Genomic DNA, 14239 nt, shown 5'->3' with positions numbered 1-14239 from the left:
ATAATTGCCCTTATTTAAATTTAAAATAATAGTCTTGGACCCACTTCTCTCCCTCAAACTGAATGCAAAATTCAAACACATTATGATTGCTGCTATCTAGGTACACCTTAACTATGAGGTCATTAATTAATCCTATCGCGTCACACAATACCAGGTCCAGTATAGCCTGCTCTCTGGTTGGCTCCAGAACGTATTGTTCCAAATTATCCTGAAAACATTCTATCCACTCCTCATCTAGGCTACCTCTGTCCATCTGATTTTTCCAGACAATATGCAAGTTAAAATCTCCCATAATTATCGCTGTACCTTTCTGACAAGCTGCCATTATTTCTTCCTTTATACCCGTCCACCATGTGGTTAATGTTAGGTGGCTTATACGCTACTCCGACAAGTGACTGCTTGCCCTCATGATTTCTCAGCTCTGCCCAAACTGCTTCTACATCCTGGTCTCCTGAACTAAGGTCATCCCTCTCTATTGCACTAATAATATTAATTAACAGAGCTACCCCTCCACCTTTTCCTAGCTTCCTGTCCTTCCTAAATGCCATATACCCTTCAATATTCAGGTCCCAATCCATGTCATCCGGCAGCCATGTCTCTGTAATGGCTATCAGACTGTACTTATTTATTTCTATATGCGCTCTCAGTTCATTGGTTTTGCTTTGAATACTATATGCATTCAGATACTGAGCCTTAAGTTTTGTCCTTTTATTATTTTTGCAACCTCTAGTCTTATCTGTTGATTTACTCTTAGATTTGTACGCTCTGTCCCTTCCTGTCACTGTCTGTTCATTATTTCCCACATTAATACCTTTCTCTCTTGCTGTGTCTCTTCTCGTTGATTTACCATATCTTCCCAAATTTGATCCCTTGCCCCCACTATCCAGTTTAAAACTCTCTCTACCTCCCCAGTTATGCAGCTCGCTAGAATACCAGCTCCAGCATGGTTCGGCTGTAGACCGTCCCAACGGTACAGCCACCACTTTCCCCAGTGCTGGTGCCAGTGCCCCAAGAACCAGAACCCACTTCTACCACACCAGTTTTTGAGCCACGCATTAATTTCTCTACTCTTACTTGCCCTATGCCAATTGCACGTGGCTCAGGTAATAATCCAGAGATCATTTCCTTTGCAGTTCTGCTTCTTAATTTGGTGTCTAGTTCCTCATACTGACTATGCAGAACCTCTTTCCTTGTCCTGCCTATGTAATTGTGTCCCTACATAGACCACGACGACTGGATCCTCCCCATCCCACTGTAATCACCCCTCCAGACCTGAGCAGATGTCGTGTACCCTGACACCGGGCAGACAACACAGCCGTCTGGACTCTCGCTCTTTGCTGCAGAGAACAGCATCAATCCCCCTAACTATACTGTCCCCTATTACCACTACATTCTATTTTTTTCCTTGCACTTGAATGGCTTCCTGTACCATGGTGCCATGGTCAGGTTGCTCATCCACCCTGCAGCCCCCACTCTCATCCAAACAAGCTGAAAGAATCTCAAACCTATCAGACAATTGCAAAGGCTGAGGCTCCTGCACTCCTACCCTCTGCCTCCCCTTACCTGCCTCAACTGCAGCCACACGCTCCTGTCCCTGACCACTGACCAAATTGGAAGACCCTATCCTAAGGGGTGTGACTGCCTCCTGGTACATAATGTCCAGGTAACTTTCCCCCTCCCTGATGTGTCGCATTGTCTGCAGCTCGGACTCCAGCTCAATGACTGAGTCAAAGCTCTCCGAGCTGCAAATACTTACTGCAGGTGTGTTTGCCCTGGATCACACTGGCATCCAGGAGCTCAGACATGCTGCAGCCGTTACACATCATCTGTCCTGCCATCCTTAATGTGTTTTAATTAACTACTTAATTATTTTATTCAATTATTTATTTTATTTTCCTTTTTTAATTATATATTTTATAAAGCTTACCACTAGCTCATTTACTATTTTAAACATTAGGATTAGAATGGACCTTAATCACTGACCAGATACTTACCAAACAGGTAGCTGCTTCCCAAACCAATCATCTAACTGCTTGCCTGCGATGCTTGATGCTATGTTTAATTTAAGTTAAATTAAATTAAAAGCTCACCTGTATACTCACCCCAGTGGCTGTGTTTCCCTGCTCTTTCTGTTGATTTGGGATGTCACTCTGATGTCACTTTTCAATTTTTCCACGCTCCGCTCCCGCTGTGCTCCTCTTTCTCGCTCCGTCTCCGGTCTCAGACTCTGGGCTTTTGGCATGCTTTTTATGCAAGTTGTTTCTTTCTAATTCACTCATGGCCCTTCACCCCCTCCCTGGAGGGAAAGATCCTCAGTGAAACATGACTTGACAGCCCAAACTGTACCAACTGAATCCACAAACTAAGCAGAAAAAGTGTCAGCACAGAAAATGTCATTTTAAACCCAAGCTATCAAGTAAGTTGGCAACTGCATTCCAATAAGGACAGCTGCAGCATGGTGGGGGCAACTGAAGACAAACATCTGATGTTGGTGACCCAACATTGGCAAAAAGAGGACTGAAGAGGAAACAATGCAAAAGGCATGCACCTCCAGCAGTGCAAAATCTTCATAACAGTGGAACTTTGTCACTTCCTCTCACAAATGTTGAGCAACTTCTTGGCTACCACTCCACCTCCAATCTGAACTCCAACGAGCAACTTCTTAGCTCCTGTTCACAACCCTCAAACAGGTGTTCAGCCTTCTTCCTCACCAAGCTGATCAAGTTTTCAGATCTTCGAGATCTGAACAAGTTTTCATACACTCACTGCAGGCTCTCCAAATACGGAGCAAATATTAGGCTACTCCCAAACAAGATTGTGGCCCCAGTGGTCACCATCTAAAATGCTCTCAATAAGAAAGTCTTTAACTCTGACCCGCCAAGAAACTTTTCAGGCTGTGCCTGCCAACCCCCACATTTTCAGACGACACAATGAAGGTGTGGGGTGTGGCAGGAGAAGGTGGGGGGGAGGGAGGGGCAGTGACAGACAGTGGTTGCACAGGGGGAGGTGGGATGAACGAAAAGGCTATGTTGGTTTGAAAGTGCATAGCTGCTCAAGTATTTTGAAATTGTGTTCATGGCAAAACCCATTATTTCAGGTAAATTACTACAGGAAATCCTGATCTGCATACAATCTAGACCACTCTGGTTCATCAGTGTTCAAGAACTTAACTCCTAATAGCAAAGTACTTCAAAAAGTATTTGTGATAGAAATGAAGCTTTGCCTTTGATGAATTAATTATTTTATTCTTTGATGCTGGTCACAGAGATAAAGCTAATTATGGCCAACAGCTTTGGGAAGGTGCGGAGAACAAATTACAGTCTAGGATGCCTAACACAATAACAGGGTTTGTAGTTATTTTTGCAGGACAAGAAGTATAATATTCTGAAGGAGCAATGCTATGTGTCAGTCTGCTCAACAGTTCCTGTTGCATTTGTGAATTCTATAGCAGAATGGCAGTCATGTTAACAAATCCAAACATACCGCAGAAATAAACCTCAATAAGCCAACATAGCACCAAAAGGGGTAAAAATACTGCAGATGCTAGAAATTTAAATAGTAAGTGTTGCAAACAATCAGGTCAGATAGCATTTGTGTCACATGCAAGGCATGGTTAACAGTGCAGGTCAGTGACTTTTTAAACAATCAAACTGAAACAATCAATCTGACCTTTGTATTTTCACAGATGCTGTCTGACCTGATATTTTTTACTTCAGCACCCAAGGAGCCTTTCTGGAAATCCCTCTCCTGACTAGGGCATGAGTGTTGATGGGAGGAATTCACAGCCAGTGCTGTCATCCTATCTCACTCTCCAAGTTAGTTTCTAATTAGGTGGGTACATAAGCCAAGCCTGCATCAGTGTATGATTGCCAGAGCAGATTTCACACTTTCACTGGAACTGGCATCTGCCCAGTCTTTCTGGGTGCCAAATAGGTCATGCCAACTGGCACAAAACAATAACCTGTAGGGAATTATCTTTGGAATTTCAAAGCGCCGCTCATTACTCTTGATTATGCTCCTGATAGAGCTGGATGTTGCATACACAAGAATGTATCTACCTGAAAGAATTCAGTTTTGAAATCTTGGCCAGTAGTAAAACTATTCAGCATAAAGGTCAGTCCCAATGAATAAGTCACATTGAGCCTGAAGCATGGCTCACACTGCTTATAAAAAAACAAAATCGGAACAACCAACAGAGCAAACACAGGTGTGTAGGGCAGATACAAAACAGGAAACGCTTTGCTCAATGCAGATGCTATAACAGAACTGATATCAACTGAAAGCCACTGGAGACCAAAATTGGCCTCGACAGACTGAGCCCAGTTCTGATGTAAGGCCACAGACGTGAAAGGTTGTTTCTCTCTTCACATTTGCTGCCAGACCTGCTGATTGTTTCCAGCAATTTCTGCTTTTATTTCACATTGATACTGTGGTGCATCTACCTTTAATCAAGTCAAAATGGTATTAACAATTTGGCATTTCATAAAACTTCACAAAAACCTTTACAAGATTTCCCAAACTAAAACAAAAATCATCTTCTTTGGCCTCCTTGTCTCGGGAGACAATGGGTAAGCGCCTGGGAGGTGGTCAGTGGTTTGTGGAGCAGCGCCTTGAGTGGCTATAAAGGCCAATTCTAGAGTGACAGACTCTTCCACAGGTGCTGCAGAAAAAAATTGGTTGTCGGGGCTGTTACACAGTTGGCTCTCCCCTTGCGCTTCTGTCTTTTTTCCTGCCAACTGCTAAGTCTCTTCGACTCGCCACACTTTAGCCCCGCCTTTACGGCTGCCCGCCAGCTCTGGCGAACGCTGGCAACTGACTCCCACGACTTGTGATCAATGTCACAGGATCTCGTGTCGTGTTTGCAGACGTCTTTAAAGCGGAGACATGGACGGCCGGTGGGTCAGATACCAGTGGCGAGCTCGCTGTACAATGTGTCCTTGGGGATCCTGCCATCTTCCATGCGGCTCACATGGCCAAGCCATCTCAAGCGCCGCTGACTCAGTAGTGTGTACAAGCTGGGGATGTTTGCCGCCTCGAGGACTTCTGTGTTGGCAATGCGGTCCTGCCACCTGATGCCAAGGATTCTCTGGAGGCAGCGAAGATGGAATGAATTGAGACGTTGCTCTTGGCTGACATACGTTGTCCAGGCCTCGCTGCCATAGAGCAAGGTACTGAGACACAGGCTTGATATACTCGGACTTTTGTGTTCCGTGTCAGTGCGCCATTTTCCCACACTCTCTTGGCCAGTCTGGACATAGCAGTGGAAGCCTTTCCCATGCGCTTTTTGATTTCTGCATCGAGAGACAGGTTACTGGTGATACTTGAGCCTAGGTAGGTGAACTTTTGAACCACTTTCAGAGCGTGATCGCCGATATTGATGGATGGAGCATTTCTGACGTCCTGTCCCATGATGTTCGTTTTCTTGAGGCTGATGGTTAGGCCAAATTCATTGCAGGCAGCCGCAAACCTGTCGATGAGACTCTGCAGACACTCTTCAGTGAGAGATGTTAATGCAGCATCGTCAGCAAAGAGGAGTTTCCTGATGAGGACTTTCAGTACTTTGGTCTTCGCTCTTAGGTGGGCAAGGTTGAACAACCTGCCCCCTGATCTTGCGTGGAGGAAAATTCCTTCTTCTGAAGACTTGAACACGTGAGAGCGCAGCAGGGAGAAGAAAATCCCAAACAGTGTGGGTGTGAGAACACAGCCCTGTTTCACGCCACTCAGGATAGGAAAGGGGTCTGATGAGGTGCTGCTATGCAGAATTCTGCCTTTCATATTGTCATGGAATGAGGTGATGATACTTAGTAGCTTTGGTGGACATCCGATCTTTTCTAGTAGTCTGAAGAGACCACGTCTGCTGACGAGGTCAAAGGCTTTGGTGAGATCAATGAAAGCAACGTAGAGGGGCATCTGCTGTTTGCGGCATTTCTCCTGCAGCTGACGAAGGGAGAACAGCATGTCAATGGTCGATCTCTCTGCTCGAAAGCCACACTATGCCTCAGGGTATACACACTCGGCCAGCTTCTGGAGCCTGTTTAAAGCGACTCGAGCGAAGACTTTTCCCACTATGCTGAGCAGGGAGATTCCACGGTAGTTGTTGCAGTCACCTTTGTTTTTACAGAGGGTGATGATATTGGCATCGCGCATGTCCTGTGGTACTGCTCCCTTGTCCCAGCACAGGCAAAGCAGTTCGAAGAGTGCAGAGAGCATAGCAGGCTTAGCACTCTTGATTATTTCAGGGGTAATGCCATCCTTCCCAGGGGCTTTTCTGCTGGCTAGAGAATCAATTGCATCACTGAGTTCCGATTTTGTTGGCTGTACGTCCAGCTCATCCATGACTACCTAGAACTGTACTCCAGGGAGAATGTTGTCACTGAGACTGCCCTCAATGCAGCCCAGCCTCTGCCAGTCATGGATGAGCTGGACGTACAGCCAACAAAATCGGAACTCAGTAATGCCATTGATTCTCTCGCCAAAACAAAAATACTGGACTGAAAAAGAAAGTTGTAATGGTAAACCAACTGTGGCATTGAAGATATGGCCTAAAACATGGTCTAAGTAGGGAAAAATCAACTTATTAACATGACTGCACAAAATACAAAGCGGTTAAAAGTAGCAATGCTCCACAGTGATATTTTTCTCTCATGTTCCACTGTATTTTGGAAGTTAAATGAGAGAATATGAATGAATTTGGTGATAGAAAATGAGCGCAACTCAAAAGATTACATTAAACCACCGAAAAATTTAATGCACTGTATGATCATTTAACATCTTTGTGCACCACGAAATACAAATGGAGCACTTGGAGGGTCGCGTGTAGTTTGAAATTAGATCACAAAATAGCATTGTATTTGTAGTGGACACAACCTGCATAACAAAGATATACAGAAACCAAATTTAATCATTACCATGTAGTGCACAACATGACTGTCAACAAAGATATATTCTATTGAGGAAGAAAGTCTCTACCAGAAGGATGCACCGTCTGCGACTAACTAAGGAAGTTAAGGGTGGTATCAAGTGGAAGGAAAGCGTGTACAACGCTGCAAAGATTAATGGTAGACCAGAAGATTGGGAAAATTTTAGAAACCAGCAAAGGATGACTAAAAAACAGAGAAATTGGAATATGACAGAAAACTAGCAAGAAACATAAAAAGACAGTAAAAGCTTCTACAAACATATAAAAAGGAAAAGAGTAGCTCAAGCGAGCACTGGTCCCTTCGAGGGTGAGACTGTGGAATAATGGGAAACAAGGAAATAACAGAGGCTTTCAACAGGTATTTTTGTATCTATCTTCACAGTACAAGACACAAAAAGCATCCCAAGGATAGTAGAAAATCAGGAGGCAAAAGGGAGGAAGGAACTTAAAACAATTACTATCACTAGAGAAAAAGTAATGGGAATACTAATGGGACTAAAAGCTGACAGACCCTGCATCCAAGAGTCTTCAAGGAAGTGGCTGCAGAGATAGTGGATGCATTGCTTGTAATCTTCCAAAATTCCCTAGATGCTGGAAAGGTTCCAATGGATTGGAAAACTGCAAATGTAACAACTCTGTTCAAGAAAGGTGGGAGACAGAAAGCTGGAAACCAGAGGCCAGTTAGCCTAACGTTTGTCATTGGGAAAATGCTCGAACCCATTAGTAAAGAGGTTGTAGCAGGGCATCTAGAAAATCACAACACAATCAGGCAGAGTCAACACGGTTTTGTGAAAGTGAAAGACAAATTTATTAGAGTTCTTTGAGGATGTAACAAGGTGGGTGGATAAAGGGGAACCAGTAGATGTAATGTATTTGGATTTCCAAAAGGCATTCGATAAGGTGCTGCATAAAAGGTTACTACACAAGAGCTCATGGTGTTGGGGGTAATATATTAGCATGGATAGAGGATTGGTTAACAAACAAGAAACAGATGCAGGATAAATGGGGCATTTTCAGGATGGCAAACTGTAACTAGTGGAATGCCACAGGGACTGGTGCTGGGGCCTCAACTATTTATGATTTATGTTAATGACATGGATGAAGGGACCAACTGTATTGTAGCCAAATTTGATGATACAAAGATAGGTAGGAAAGCAAGTTGTGGAGGAGGACAGAGAGAGTCTGCAAAGGGATATAGATAGGTTAAATGAGTGGGCAAAAATCTGGCTGATGGAGTATACTGTGGGAAAATGTGAGCTTGGAAGAATAGGAAAGCAGATTATTTAAATGGAGAAAGACTGCAGAATGCTGCAGTACAGAGGTACCTGGGTGTCCATGTACATGAATCAAAAAAAAAAATCAGCATGCAGGTGTAGCAGGTAGTCAGGAAGGCAAATGGAATGTTGGTCTTTATTACAAGGGGGATGGAGTGTAAAAATAGGGAAGTCTTGCTACAACTGTATAGGGCATTGGTGAAACGACACTTAGAGGACTGTGTAGTTTTGATCACCTGATTTAAGGAGGTATATACTTGCATTGGAAGCAGTTCAGAGAAGTTTCACGAGGCTTATTCATGGGATGGAGGGGTTGTCGTATGAGGAAAGGTCGAGTAGATTGGGCCTATACTCACTGGAGTTTAGATGAATGAGAGGTGATCTTATCGAAACATACAAGATTCTGAAGGGGCTTGACAGGGTAGATGCTGAGAGGATGTTACCCCTTGTGGGGGAAATCTAGAACTAGGGGGCAGAGTTTCAAATTAAGGGGGCTCCCATTTAAGACAGATGAGGAATTTCTTCTCAGATGACTGGATTACTCCACAGAGAGCCAGCATGGACTCGATAGGCCGAATGGCCTCCTTCTATGCCATAAATGGCTGACGCAGAGGGTCATTTGTTTTGAATTCTCTTCACTAGCGAGCAACAGAGGCTGAGTTAGACAGTTTTTTGACTGGCAAGGGAGTCGAGGGAGGAAAGGGGAGTTAAGGCCACAATAGATCAGCCATGATCTTACCAAACAGCAGAGCAGGCTCGAGGTGAGGAATAGCCTACTCATGCTCCTAATTCATAAGTTCACAATGGAGCAGCTATATACTACGCCAATGACAGGATGAGTTCCTGCACCTTTGATTCTCAACACAAAGCACGCTCCATCTCGATCCTGTGAATTTGGGAAAACACCCAGCAAAACGTGCACGTTCCTCAATTTCGTGGGCATCCGGAAGGAGGAAACTCATGAGGGGTTCATCCCTGGGTCACTTCAACATACCTTCTTGAGCTCAGCTATATGGCAGTGGACTGGGAGCAGGCCATTTGTTGCCCTGGCTTCAGGTGGGCCAAAGCACAACATGGACTGACCACAGACAAGGTGCAAAATATCTTAAAAATAAAATGCTCTGCACACGGCTGACATCGCAAATATTAATAACCCGTCACTTTATTCAACACATTCTGAATTTTCTAAATTACAGAAATTTACTCACTCTAATCCTCTTGAGCCAGTCAATTTCATTGTTCAGCAGAACTTCTGCATTAGGCAGGTTAATGTTACTGTTGTACGCGTAGTTAAGCAGATGCCTCAACAGTGTGAAGTAGTCTGCTGAATGTTTTGCTCTCTCTCTCGCAGTACTCTGGCAGCAGCAAAACAAGTAACAATGTAGTCAACAGTATTAAGAGCTGAATAAAGTCACAAATTTCAACCATTTACAATGCATTCAAATTTACTGATTACTCAACTGATTGTCATCTCAAGTTTAACCTTCAAAATGAAATTCAGTGTAATCAATACGCTATAAAAAGATATGAAAAATTCTTACTGCTAAAACTGTGAAGAGCAGTGTAATGAAGAAAAGTAGAGGTCGATGTCCCATACAGCATCTGGTAGCCATCAGGAAAAACTGCTCTTGGGCCATTTGCCTAACTGCTCTGTAAAAAATATATTATACTTTTAGTTTGACATTTTTCTATTCAGTTTTCATTTTCCTCATATTTAAGCTGATCTTGCACCATACTATAGCTAACTATAGTCAGTATGCTCCCAGACCTCTGCCCAGCTGCTTAGGGATGGAATTTATATAGAATCTTGATTATCCTCATACCACCAAAGTGCTTCATAGCTAATTAACTACTGTGAAGTGGAGTTACTGCTGAGTAACCATATGTTTCAGTCAAGTTATGCACAAGGTACCACAAACACGACTGTTTTCAGTTTATCTGTTTTTGGTTGTGTTGAGGGATGATTGTTGCCTCTAACACTGCGAGAACTCCATACTCTTATTTGAAAAATGCCACGGAATCCTTTACATCCACCTCAATAGCCAAATGGAGCCCAGTTACAATCTCATTCGTAAGGCAGCATTGCCAAAAATGCACACTCCCTCATGACTACATTGAACTTCCATAGAATTATGCGAGCAAACACTGGAATAAGGTTTTGGCTTGGATGACACCGTTAGTGTCGAAGCGATAGCACTCACTGACTGAAGAAAACTGCCCACAACAGCACAAAGATCTAGCGATCCCTGTGGCATGGATTTCCCCTTTCCTGATATTAGCTTGATTCTGGTGTCAAGTCTAGGGGACCTCCAGTGACAGTGATGCCATCAAGCAGGGTAAGCAGCCAAATACAATGAAGATTTCTCAGACAGCAACCCAAGAAGTAAAAAACACTGATTATCTTTTTTTTTAAATAACTTTTACCGAGTGTGAAATAAAGATTGGGCCAAACACATGGCAGTGGTTAGCACCGCAGCCTCACAGCTCCAGGGACCCGGGTTCGATTCTGGGTACTGCCTGTGCGGAGTTTGCAAGTTCTCCCTGTGTCTGCGTGGGTTTCCTCCGGGTGCTCCGGTTTCCTCCCACAAGCCAAAAGACTTGCAGGTTGGTAGGTAAATTGGCCATTATAAATTGTCACTAGTATAGGTAGGTGGTAGGGAAATACAGGGACAGGTGGGGATGTTTGGTAGGAATATGGGATTAGTGTAGGATTAGTATAAATGGGTGGTTGATGGTCGGCACAGACTCGGTGGGCCGAAGGGCCTGTTTCAGTGCTGTATCTCTAATCAAAATGGGAATAAGGTCAAAGTTCAATTAGATCATGGCTGATCATATACCTCAATGACACTTTCCCACGCTACCCCATATCCCTTGATGTCATTAGTATCCAGATATCAATTGATTTCGGTCTTGAACATGCTCAATGATTGAGCTTCCACAGACCTCTGGGATAGAGAATTCCAAAGATTCACCATCCTCTGAGTGAAGAAATTCCTCCTCCGATCAATCCTGAATGGCCTGCCCCTTATTCCGAGACTACGTCCCCTGGTTCCAGACTCAGCAGCTAGGGGAAACATCTTATCCACATCCACCCTGTCATGACCTATAAGAAGTTTTTAAGTTTCAATAAGATCACCTCTCATTCTTAGAAACACTGGAGAATACAGGCCCCGCTTCCTCAATCTCTCCTCGCAAGACAATCCTGCAAACCCAAAGATTAGTCTGGTGAACCTTTGTTGCACTCCCTCTACAGAAAGCATATCCTTCCTTAGATAAGGATACCAAAACTGTACATAAAACTCCAGGTGCAGTCTCACCAAGGCTCTATACAATTGCAGCAAGACATCTTTATTCGTGTTCTCAAAACGCCTCGCAATGAAGGCCAACATACAATTTGCCTTCCTAATTGCTTGCTGCACCTGCATACTAGCTTTCAGTGTCTCATGAATAAGGACACCAAGGTTCCTTTGGACATCAACGTTTCCCAATCACTCGCCATTTAAGAAACACTCGTTTTCTTCTACCAAAGTGGATCATTTCACACTTATACACATTATATTCCATCTGCCATGTTCTTGCCCATTCACTTAGCCTGTCCAAGTCCCCTTGAAGCCTCCTTGCATCCTCCTCAAAACTTACATTTCCACCTACTTTTGTGTCATCAGCAAATTTGGAAATATTACTTTTGGCCCCCATATCCAAATCATTTATATACATTGTAAACAGCTGTGCCCCAGCACTGATCCTTGCGGTACCCCACTAGCAACAGCCTGCCGTCCTGAGAATAACCCGTTTATTCCTACTCTGTCAGTTACCAATTCTCAATCCATAGCAGTATATTACCCATGTGCTCTAATTTTGTTTACTCGCCTCCTGTGTGGGACCTTATCAAAAGCCTTCTGAAAATCCTAACAGACCATATCCAATGGTTCTCCTTTATCTATGATAAAAGTAACATCCTCAAAAAACTACAATAGGTTTGTCAAACATGATTTCCCTTTCATAAATCATGTTGACTATGCCCATTATTTTCTAAGTGCGTAGGTATCACATCCTTTATACAGATTCTAACATTTTCCCTACTACTGACAGCAAATTAACATGTCTGTAGTTCTCCATTTTCTCTCTCTCCCCCTTTTTAATTAGGGGGGGGTTTACAGATGCTACTTTGCAGTCTGCAGGAACCTTTCCAGAATCTATAGAATTTTGAAAGATAACCACTAATGTATCCACTAACTCTATAGCCACTTCCTTCAACACTCTAGGATGTAGCTCATCTGGTCCAGGGGATTTATCAACCTTCAATCCAGTTAATTTTTCGAGTACTACCTCTTTATTAATACTAATTTCCTTCATTTCCTCATTTTTACAAGTCCCTTGGTTCCCTCGTATTTCTGGGGGATTTTCTGTATCTTCCTCCTTGAAGACACACACAAAGTAATTGTTTAGTTTCTCCGCCAGGATCAGAAATCACTCAAGCACAGCTAAAAAGAGAATTAAATCTTGCGCAAGAAAATCAACAGCTTGTATTGACATAACAGCCTGAACATAGAAAAATGTCCCTAGATGCCAGAAGAAATTCAATTAGACTAAACTAAATGTCGGGTTAAATTGCAAGATATTGAGAGGTATCAGGGGACTGGAAGGCAGCTTGTAAAAGTTTGCACTGGATAGCAAGCTTGGCAGGAAAGGGAAGCTGAAGTATTGCTGTTTTGAGAGAACCAGATGTTGTCGTGGGCGCAGTGCAGGATGCCTAGGTTGGGAAAAAAAAAAAAGAGTCCACGGATACAGAAAGGATTCAAGCTCAGACTGATGGCAGGAAAGAAAGTCAAGGATTGCAGAAGAGAGAACAATGAGATGTTGAAAAAAGTACCAGAAGGGCAGGATATACGAAAATGTGTTTGGAGGGGGAAGGTGGGGACAGGCATGGAAGAAGACTGTTCGTGATCATGACCAGAAGAGGGAAGAGTTGAATTGGAGACAGTCAGGTCTATGTGCAGCAGCTAATGGGCACATAGGAAACATGAGAAAGAATGAAATAAAAATGGCCATTGCATACTTTTCAGATTCTAAGATGTATTTGGATCCAGAATTCAGTGTTTATAGATTAAATTTGATTCTGCCATGCTTTTGTTTTTATAAACTAAATCCAGTTGTGTCAGAACCTGTGCAAAGCTGTGTTTGCAGTGGAATTCCCAAAGGGTCAATGTTAGGACCCTTGCTGTTCCTGACTATATATTAATGACCTAGACCCTTGGTGTACAGAGCACAATTTAAAAATTTGCAGATGATACAAAACTTGGAAACATTGTGAAGTGAGGAGGATAGTGTAGAACTTCAAAAAGGACAGACAGGTTGCTGTAATGGGCAGAAGGTAACAGATTAAATTTAATGCAGAGAAGTGTGAAGTGATTCATTTTAGTAGAAAGAATACTGAGGGACAACATAACAAAGGGTGCAATGCTATAGGGGATGCAGGTGCAGAGGGACCTGGGTGTATATATGCATAAATCATTGAAGGTGGCAGGACAGGTTGAGCATGGGGTTAACAGAGCACAGAGTGTCCTAAGGAGTATCAATACAGGTATAGAGTACAAAAGCAAGGAAGTTATGTTAAACTTGTATAGAACACTGGTTTGGCCTCAACTGGAGTATTGTGTCTAGGAAAGATGTGAAGGCATTGGAGAGGGTGCAGAAAAGGTTCACGAGAATAGTTCCAGGGAGAAGGAACTTCAGTTATGTGGACAGATTGGAGAAGTTGGGACTGTTCTCTTTGAAGAGAAGGTTGAGAGGAGATTTGATAGAGGGATGCAAAATCATGAGGGGTCTGGACAGGGTTGATGGGGAAAAATTGTTCCCATTGGTGGAGGGATCGAGAACAAGAGGGCACAGATTTAAGGTAATTGGCAAAAGAAGCAATAGCGACACGAGGAAAAACTTCATGCAGCGAGTGGTTAGGATCTGGAATGCACTGCCTGAGAGTGTGGTGGAGGCAGCTTCAATCAACGCATTCAAGATGGAATCGGATTGTTGTCTGAAAAGGAAG

At 43.3% G+C, this 14239-nt stretch overlaps 1 protein-coding gene across 1 annotated transcript in view; it reads right to left on the bottom strand.

The window, feature by feature from the left end:
* Window positions 1-14239, bottom strand: part of usp9 (ubiquitin specific peptidase 9) — a 330949-nt gene that overhangs the window by 110539 nt on the left and 206171 nt on the right. The window contains exons 27-28 of the mRNA XM_068040658.1: window positions 9735-9843; window positions 9402-9548 (exon numbers count right to left, since the gene is read on the bottom strand). Of these exons, the coding sequence (XP_067896759.1) occupies window positions 9402-9548; window positions 9735-9843 (256 nt within the window). The remainder of the gene's footprint in view (window positions 1-9401; window positions 9549-9734; window positions 9844-14239) is intronic.

Source organism: Heterodontus francisci, chromosome 10, assembly GCF_036365525.1.
Source record: "Heterodontus francisci isolate sHetFra1 chromosome 10, sHetFra1.hap1, whole genome shotgun sequence".
NCBI lineage: Eukaryota > Metazoa > Chordata > Chondrichthyes > Heterodontiformes > Heterodontidae > Heterodontus > Heterodontus francisci.
Note: the sequence above shows the minus strand (reverse complement) of the source record. Positions and strands in the feature narration are given on the sequence as shown.